General features: G+C 44.9%; 1 protein-coding gene across 4 annotated transcripts in view; it reads right to left on the reverse strand.

Moving 5' to 3' along the window:
- PTPN11 (protein tyrosine phosphatase non-receptor type 11) overlaps window positions 1-3,957 on the reverse strand; it is a 66,492-nt gene extending 62,535 nt beyond the window's left edge. For 2 of the 4 annotated variants that reach the window (XM_081802177.1, XM_081802176.1), the window contains exon 1: window positions 3,730-3,956. In XM_081802177.1, the coding sequence (XP_081658303.1) occupies window positions 3,730-3,743 (14 nt within the window). In that variant the 5' untranslated portion in view covers window positions 3,744-3,956. Of the gene's footprint in view, window positions 1-3,729 lie in introns of all 4 variants that reach the window. The other 2 variants (XM_081802175.1, XM_081802178.1) reach the window with 2 other exon arrangements.
- Window positions 3,958-9,978: the final 6,021 nt, after the last annotated feature.

A 9,978-nucleotide genomic window follows, 5' to 3' on the forward strand; every position in this document is an offset into this window, starting at 1 on the left:
CATGATCCTGGAGTCCCTGGATCGAGTCCCGCATCGGGCTCCCTGCTCGGCAGGGAGTCTGCTTCTCCCTCTGACCCTCCTCCCTCTCATGCTCTCTGTCTCTCATTCTCTCTGTCTCAAATAAATAAATAAAATCTTTAAAAAAAAAAAAAAGAGATGAAAGACAAGCCACAGGCTAAGAGAAAATAGTTGCAATTCTGATAAAGGACTTGTTTCCAGAATAAAGAATTCTCTTCTTGTAAGATTTTATTTATTTATTTGAGAGAGAGAGCAAGAGAGAGCGCGAGCACAGAGGGAGAGGGAGAGGGAGAAGCAGGCTCCCTGCTGAGCAGAGAGCCTGACCCGAGGGCTCAGATCCCAGGACCCTGAGATCATGACCTGAGCTGAAGGCAGATGTTTAACTAACTGAACCACCTGGGTACCCCTGGAATAAAAAATTCTTGAATCTCAATAAAAAAACAACTAAATAAAAATGGGGGGAAAATATTTGATCAAATAGACGTGTCACCAAAGAAAATAAACAGATGGCAAATAAGCACATGAAAAGATGATCAACATCATTAGTCACCAAGGAAAACATGAATTAAAACTACAATGAGGGGGCGCCTGGGTGACTCAGTCAGTTAAGCATCTGCCTTCAGCTCAGGTCATGATCCCAGGGTCCTGGGATCGAGGCCCACGTCGGACTCCCTACTCAGGGGGAGCCTGCTTCTCCCTCTCCTCCCCACTTGTGCTCTCCGTCGCTATCTCTGTCAAATAAATAAGTGAAATATTTAAAAAAAAAAAAAAAGAATAAAAACCACAATGAGGGATGCCTGGATGACTCAGTCAGTTAAGTGTCTGCCTTCAGCTCAGGTCATGATCTCAGGGTCCTAGCGTCTGGCTCCGTGCTCAGCAGGGAGTTTGCTTCTCCCTCTGCCCCTCCCCCCCATCGCTCATACACACAAGCGCTTGCGCTCTCTCCCTCTCAAATAAATAAAATATCTTATAAAAACAACAAACTACAATGAGATACCATGACACACCCACTAAAATGGCTAAAATTTAAAAATTGACCATACCAAGTGTTGGCAAAGATGTGGAGTAACGAGAACTCTTACATACTACTAGTGGGAATGTAAATGGTATTACCACTTTGGAAAACAGTTTGGTAATTTCTGAAAATGTTAAATATACATTGACTGTATGATCCAGCCATTCCCCCAAGAGGTATTTTGGTAAATATCTCTTGTGCACAAACATTCACAGCAGTTTTGTTTGTGATAGACAAACTCCAGAACATCCCAAATGTTCCCATCAACAGGTGGATGGATAAACTAACAGTAGTACACCCATACAATGGAATATTACCAAACAATAAAAAGAAATGAACTTTTTGATACATACTGCAACATGATGAATCTCAACATAATTACGCTGAGCATAAGAAACCAGGGGCGCCTGGGTGGCTCAGTTGTTAAGCGTCTGCCTTCGGCTCAGGTCATGATCCCAGGGTCCTGGGATCGAGCCCTGCATCGGGCTGCCCCCTCAGCGGGAGCCTGCTTCTCCCTCTCCCACTCCCCCTGCTTGTGTTCCCTCTCTCGCTGTGTCTCTCTCTGTCAAATAAATAAATAAAATCTTTAAAAAAAAAAAAAAAGAAACCAGACATAAAATTCCATTTATATAAAATTCTAAGAATTGCAAACTAAGGTGTAGTGACAGAAAGCACAGGAGTGGTCACCTGACAAGGAAAGGATTAAAAAAGACACAAGGAAACATCATAAGGGATAATGGATATGTTCATTATCTTGACTATGACGACGGTTTCACAAGTATATGCATGTGTCAAAACATCAAACTGTACACTTAAATATATGCAATCTATTGTGTGTCATTTATACCTCAATAAAGCTGGTTAAAAATAATAAAAAAGACCTACAATCTGGAAAATATAATAATTTCCACTTATCTGTGTTATGTTCACAAGCTGACTTTTCAGGTAGCACGCATTTCTTTTCAATAATATAGGAGCGCCAGAGAAAAGGAATGATCTTTGCCACTTGCAGCTTTGGCTATACCCCCACTTCTCCGCTTCTACACTAACAAGCTGGACAATGTAGGGTCTATTACCACCCGGCCCCTTCCCCACTCCCAACCCCCAGTCTTTTTGTCTCCTAAAGAAGCAGATCCTTACTTGTCTGGAAGAGCAGACACAAGGAACAAAAGGTTCAATGACTATTTGACAGATGAAAGAATAGACAACTGTTTTATTTAAAAGCTCCCTAAAGAATTAGAACATTTGAGGCTATACACTGTTCTGCTGAAATACAGTTATATATTACCCAGATCTGTAAGCACTTGCCAACAGACCTGTCCAAATCACTCACTCCCTAAGAGTTTTTGGTTTTCTTTTCTCTCCCTCTTTCCATTCCATGAAATAAATAATGGGCAGGTGTATTTTGAGAAGACATTCTTAATATTTTGAAAATTCTCTCAAATAACCCCAACAGCTTGAGACAATTTTTCAAATGTCTAAGACAGTGACCATAACAAGATCATAAAGGAAAAGACCAAACAATGGCTCTTATGTGTGAATCGTATATAAAGAGTGGCAATACAAAATAACAGAATCATTATTATCTGAAAACAATAGGTCACACTACAGTTCTACAACATAATAAGGCTTACAAATGATTAACAGTTATAAAATAATAATAGCAATATGGTGATTAAACAGTGGAGATTCTGGCTCCACCACTTAGTGGTTGAGTGACTTCAGGCAAGTTGCCTAACTTCTGAAAATCAGTTTACTCGTCTTTAGAACCAGGATAATATTAAGAAGAAGAATTCCTCTTCTCCATAGGGTTATAGTGAGGTTTAAACGTGTTCGGCTTACAGTAAGAGCTAAATAAACGTTAGCTATCAGAAGTATTATTACCCTGAACTTCCAAGGGATCCCATTAATTCACTAATCCTCCTGACTCTTGGTGCAAATCCTGTCATTTACTAACATGAAACTTCCGAGCCTCAGTTTCCACATCCGTAAAACGGGGGCGATTAATGTTACCTGACTTTGAAGGCTGTGGTTAAGGATTAACTAGAGATACAGCTCCCTTCCCTCCCATCTCCCAAAGCGAAGACCGCGGAGGAAGGAAATACTTCTAATAGCAGCAGATACAGTCAGTTTTTCCATTTCTGGCACGTGAGGTGGGGGGGAAGGAGGTGCAAAGAGCCACATAAAGGGGCCAAGTTCCTGAACGAAGCCCCCAAACGCACGCGAGAGGCAGAGTGACCCAGAGCGGCTCGACCGTCGGGGGCCCGACCCCGCGCAACTCCCTCCTCTCCCCTCCCGCGTCCCGGGCTGAGGAGCCTCCCCAAGTGAGCGGGGTTATTTCGGAATCACCATGAGGCAATTCTCATGAGGCAATGGGTCAGGAATGCGGCGCCGAGCCGGGCCGCTGGCGTCCGCGGTTCCCCGGGCGGCTCTACCTGCCCCCGTCCTGACGGGCATCCCCAGGGCTGCGGGAGCCGGAACTCGGAGAGGCAGGAAATGAATGGGGACCCGAGAGGTGGGGGCGCGGTGGCGCCGGGCCCCCGGCCCCCGGAGGACGAGAAGTTGGGAGGGAGCCTGCCCCCCGCGACCCCGGGCGGGAGTCCGAAGCCCGGCCGGGGCGCCCCCTCCCGGGCGGGGCTGATCGAACGCGGTGGGGGCCGGGCCGAGGCCCGGGCCCGGCCCTCGGGGCTCCTCACCTCCGCGATGTCATGTTCCTCCCGCCCTCCGGCTCCGCGACGGACCCGCTCCTTGCTCAGGCTCTGCTGGGCCCGGTCACATCGGGCTGGCCCGAGGGAGGCCCGCTCGGGACCGGACAGGGGGGCAATGCCAGCCGGCCGCGCGCAGACCCCCCTCCAGGCCTGGGGATCCCGGAGACTGTGCAGCCGCCCCCCAAGCCCGGTTCGCTCCTCCTCCTCCCCCGCCTATCCCCGCCGGCGCTGCCGTGACGTCACCCGCGCGACGCCCGCCGCCACTTCCTGCTCCCACTCCTCCCGAGACTGAGCGGCGGCTGCTAATGGCAGTTCAGTGTCTCCGTGGAGCCGCCGCGACGCAGTTAGCAAAGCTCTCACCCTCCTTTAGACCTGGGCTGCAAGGCGCGCGCACGGCGCCCTCACTACTGTGCGCATTCCCACGAACCGATCGCGTTCGCTCCCACCGTGTCAATTTCCATCCCTGCCCTGACGGCCAAATCGAATTTCATTCATTTCATTCCACAAATCGCCGCTCCACTTTTTAGCTGTGTAACCTTAGGAAAGTTGCTGAGCGTCAGTTGTTGAGTCTCTGAGCTTCAGTGTTCTCCATTTCTTCATTTCTGTAAAATGAAGATAGTAACTGTATTCTCTTCATAGGATTATTATGGGGATTAAATATGCAAACTGCTTAGAACCAGGCCTGGCCTATTTAATAAGTGCTTTGTAATTCTTACCTGGATTATCATGATAATTAAACATCTGGTAGGCACTGTTTTAAACTATGGGGATACAAAAAAAAAAAACAAAACTACTAGGGTAGTGAACTGAGGACAAAAATCCCTGCTAAAATACTATATTTCCATCTTCCTTTCTTTTCTTTATATCCCTTTATATTATAATTTGTAAAAGATTTTTATTTATTTATTTTAGAGAGAATCCCAAGTAGACTCCTCACTGAGCCCATGGAGGGGCTCTATCCCACAACCATGAGATCATGACCTGAGCAGAAACCAGGTCACTCAACCAAGTGAGCTGGGCACTCAACCAAGAGTGGATTCTCCACTGACTGTGTCACCAAGGCATCCTTTATCGTTTTTTCTAAAGATTTATTTATGTATTTATTCATTTGAGAGAGAGCACAAGCAGGAGGGGCAGAGGGAGAGGGAGAAAGAATCTCAAGCAGACTCCATGCTGAGTGGTGGGCACCACCAGAGGCTCAATCTCCCAACCCTAGCCTAAACCAAGAGTTGGAGCTTAACCGACTGCACCATCCAGGCACCCCTATATTTCATCTTAAATACAGTTGTTAGGTAAGTCTTCACTGAGGATGACAAGCTGAGTACAAATCTGATCCTGGAGTAGTCAGTGGGAATAACTCTGGCAAATAGCATTTCGCATCAGTGGGAATAACTCTGGTGAATAGGGAGAGGCAAGTGCAAAAGCCCTGAGGCAGCAGGCTGCCTCCTGTATTCCAGAAACTATGAAGAGATCTCTGACTGGAGTGCAGAAGGCGGTGGGAGGGGTGAAGGGAGACCAGTAGAAGATGAGGTGAGAAAAGCATAGAGATGATCTAGGGTCCTATAAGCTATTTAAATGAATAGTAAAATGGAGAGCCATTGAAAGATTTTCAGCAAAGAAGGAATATAATCTGTGTTTTGAAATTAAAAGTAAGGGGGGCGCCTCCGTGTCTCAGTCGTTAAGCGTCTGCCTTGGGCTCAGGTCATGATCCCACGGTCCTGGGATTGAGCCCCACCTCGGGCTCCCTGCTCAGCGGGAAGCCTGCTTCTCCCTCTCCCACTCCCCCTGCTTGTGTTCCCTTTCTCGCTGTCTCTGTCTCTGTCAAATAAATAAATAAAATCTTTTTAAAAAATTAAAAGTAAGGGTACTCTGGGAGAATCAGATCAAGAGGGCAAATCTGGAAACAGACCAGTTCAGAATACTAGAATACTATAATATTCCAGGCTAGAGATGATGGTGGCTCAGACCACAATGAGAAGGTAGAGCCTTTACCTGATGAATGTCCTCGTGATTCATTAAAGGCCACAGATCTAGTAAGTGGCAGAGTCAGAATTTGAACCCACATCTAGATAGCTCCAAAATCTTCATTTTTATTTCCTCCCAATGCTTCCCACCCATTCCTATACAGAGAACTCTGATATAGTGTGCTGACTCTTCAGCCTTGGTGATACCAAAAAAAAAAAAAAAACCCTTACAAAATTTGTCTTTAACATATGTCAGTTTAATTTAGGTAATAGGCCTTCAACAAGCAGTTGTCCACCCTGTTTCTTTCTAGACCCCCTAAAAGTCCTGGCCATCTAAATGAGTCAAACAACACTCTAACTGATCTTAGGCCTATAGGCTTGCCCTTTCCAACCCATTCTTCACATAATAGCCACAGTAATCTAAAATGCAAAACTACTCACTCCCTACATTGAATACTTCAATGGCTACTCATTGTTTTTAGGATGAAATCACAAAAAAATTTTAACAACCCAGTCTGGTCCCCACTTACCTCACCAGCCCCTCTTCCCACGACTCTATGACCCAGCCATGCTGAATGACCTTCAGTTCCCCTCAATATACCATGCTCTCTCGCAGCTCAGGATCTTTACACAATCTACTCCCTCTCCCTGGAGGCTTCTCGGCCTTTTGGCTAAGATCAAGTGTAGTATCTGGCCTCTTTCCTCATGAACTCTAGTCTATACCTCAGATCTCACACTAGAAGTCACCTCCTCTGGGATAGGAAGACTTACCTGATTCTCCCAGTCCAGGTTAGATGGTCCCCAAGACACCTATCCTAGCTTAGAACTGAACACAGTCCACTATAAATCTAAGACACAGTACCACATGGGAGTTAAGTTCTTAATCTCCAAAGCTCAGCCTGCCTACCTGGGTGTCCAGAGGTAAGTCACAAGACTTCTCTGTGTTTCAGCTTCCTCCTCTGTAAAATGGAGGGATCAACATACCACCACATAGGATAGGTGGTAAAGCATGAAAGATTTGCTATTGGGGGCTCCTGGGTGGCTCAGTCCATTAAGTGTCTACCTTCAGCTCAGGTCATGATCCCAGGGTCCGCCTCCCTCTCTCTCTCTGTGTCAAATAAATAAATAAAATCTTTTTTTTAAAAAAAAGAAATATTTGGGGGTGCCTGGGTGGCTCAGTTGTTAAGTGTCTGCCTTCAGCTCAGGTCATGATCCCAGGGTCCTGGGATCGAGCCCCGCATCGGGCTCCCTGCTCCGCGGGGAGCCTGCTTCTCCCTCTCCCACTACCCCCGCTTGTGTTCCCTCTCCCGCTGTGTCTCTCTCTGTCAAATAAATAAATAAAATCTTTAAAAAACAAAAACAAAAGAAATATTTGGTGTTTATGAAGTAATGCTGGGCAAGTAAGTACTTCCTAATGCTGGTTATCATGTGTCTCTTTCCCAAAGCAAACTGTAATCTCTGAATGCAGAAACCATTGCTTACCCACTCTTTCGAATATTCTATGCAGTCTGCAGCTAGAATGATCTTTTGAGAATACAAACCTAATCATGTCATTCTCAGGTTCTATGAGGGAGTTCAAAACCTTTAATATTGGGCGCCTGGGTGGCTCAGTCTTTGGGCATCTGCCTTCGGCTCAGGTCATGATCCCAGGGTCCTGGGATCAAGCCCCACAACAGGCTCCCTGCTCCATGGGAGGCCTGCTTCTCTCTCTCCCACTCCCCCTGCTTGTGTTCCCTCTCTCGCTGTGTCTCTCTCTGTTAAATAAATAAAATCTTTAAAAAAACCCACCTTTAGCATTAAATGATAACCTTGCATTAGCACATCAGGCCCTTCAAAATATGAACAATGCCTACTTGTTCAGCTTCATTTACTTCCACTCCCTCACATGATCTCGCAGTTTCCAAAGCCCACTTGCTGTTTCTTGCATCCCTGTCTTCCTAAATTTAGTTCTTTCTGTCTGGAACATCCTTTAAACCCATCTCCACCTGGAAAACTAAGCATCAGGCAAGATTCAGCTCTAACTAAATCAGTTCCTCCAGGAAAAAGTCTCTGCACACACCCCTCAAACACTTCCTGAGAATAAAATAGAGGCCCCCTCCCTATGCTTTGGGGGCTGCCTATTCATCCCTCTGTAAGCCCCTAACACAGTTTAACATCACTGTTAGTTCATTCTTCTGTCTCTTCCCCTAGATCATGAGTTCCTTTGCTTCTTCACCTTAATTTCATACTAATTTTTTAAGTAGGCTCCACACCCAACGTATTATGGCTTGAACTCACGACCCTGAGATCAAGAGTCACATGTTCCACTGATTGAGCCACCCAAGCACCCCCTTCTTCATCTTTATATATGCCCAGAGTCTAAAGTGCCTGCTTTAGAATAGGCTTATGAAATGTTCATTTAGGAAAAAAAAGAAATATTCATTTAAATTTTTTTCAGATTTTATTTATTTATTTGAGAGAGAGAGAGACAGAGATAGTGAGAGAGAGCACAAGTTGATTTCTTTCTCAACCACAAAAGCAATACAAATTCCTTGCAACAAACCTAATAAAGACAGTAATTTTCCCTGCTCCTCATGGATACATATTCCCAACTCAAACCCCCACCAGTGTTAATGGTTTGGTATGTATTCTTCCACCTTTCTCTATGCCTATACAAATACACACACATATGGGGCACCTGGGTGGCTCAGTGGTTAAGCGACTGCCTTCAGCTCAGGTCATGATCCTGGAGTCCTGGGATCGAGTCCCGCGTCGGGCTCCCTGCTCATTGGGGAGTCTGCTTCTCCCTCCGACCCTCCCCCCTCTCACGTGCTCTCTCTCTCTCTCATTCTCTCTCTCTCAAATAAATAAATAAAATCTTTAAAAAAAAATACACACACATATATCTCACTTGCACGCTCACATAAATAACATATATGCAGATTTTTTTCTTTTTTTATTTAAATTCAATTAATTAATATCATGTATTATTGGTTTCAGAGGTGGAGGTCAGTGATTCATCAGTGTTATATAATACCTATTGCTCATTACGTGCCCGCCTTAGTGCCCACCACCCAGTTACCCCATCACCCACCACCCTCCCCTCTAGCAACCCTCAGTTAGTTTCCTATGATTAAGAGTCTCTTATGGTTTCTCTCCCTCTCTGGTTTCATCATGTTTTATTTTTCCCTCTCTTCCCCTATGATCCTCTGTTTTGTTTCTTAAACTCCACATATCAGTGAGATCATATGATAATTGTCTTTCTCTGATTGACTTATTTCACTTAGCATAATACCCTCTAGTTCCATCCACGTATTTGCACATGGCAAGATTTCTTTTCTTTTTTTTTTTTTTTGATGGCTGAGTAGTATTCTATTGTGTATATATACCACATCTTCTGTATCCTTTCATCTGTTGATGGACATCTGAGCTCTTTCCATAATTTGGCTATTGTGGACATTGCTGCTATAAACATTGGGGTGCAGGTGCCCCTTCGGATCACTACATTTGTATCTTTGGGGTAAATACCTAGTAGTGCAGTTGCCGAGTTGGAGGGTAGCTCTATTTTCAACTTTTTGAGGAACCTCCATACTGTTTTCCAGAGTGGCTGCACCAGCTTGCACTCCCACCAACAGTGTAGGACGGTTCCCTTTTCTCTGCATCCCCGCCAACATCTGTCCTTTCCTGACTTCTTGATTTTAGCCATTCTGACTAGTGTGAAGTGGTATCTCATTGTGGTTTTGATTCGTATTTCTCTGATGCCAAGTGATGTTGAGCATTTTTTTCATGTGTATGTTGGCCATTTGAATGTCTTCTTTGAAGAAATGTCTGTTCATGTCTTCTGCCCATTTCTTGATTGGATTATTTGTTCTTTAGGTGTTGAGTTTGATAAGTTCTTCATAGATTTTGGGTACTAACCCTTTCTCTGATACGTCATTTGCAAATATCTTCTCCCATCCTGTCGGCTGTGTTTTGGTTTTGTCGACTGTTTCCTTTGCTGTGCAAAAGCTTTTTATCTTGATGAAGTCCCAATAGTTCAGTTTGCCTTTGTTTCTCTTGCCTTTGGAGACATGTCTAGCAAGAAGTTGCTGCAGCCGAGGTCACACAGGTTGCTGTCTCTGTTCCCCTCTAGGATTTTGATGGATTCCTGTCTCACATTGAGGTCTTTCATCCATTTTGAGTCTATTTTTTGTGTGTGGTGTAAGGAAATGGTCCAGTTTCATTCTTCTGCATGTGGCTGTCCAATTTTCCCAACACCTTTTGTTGAAGAGACTGTCTTTTTTCCATTGGCTCT

This window comes from Leptonychotes weddellii, chromosome 13 (genome assembly GCF_054177405.1).
Source record: "Leptonychotes weddellii isolate Sample4059 chromosome 13, ASM5417740v2, whole genome shotgun sequence".
Classification (NCBI taxonomy): Eukaryota; Metazoa; Chordata; class Mammalia; order Carnivora; family Phocidae; genus Leptonychotes; species Leptonychotes weddellii.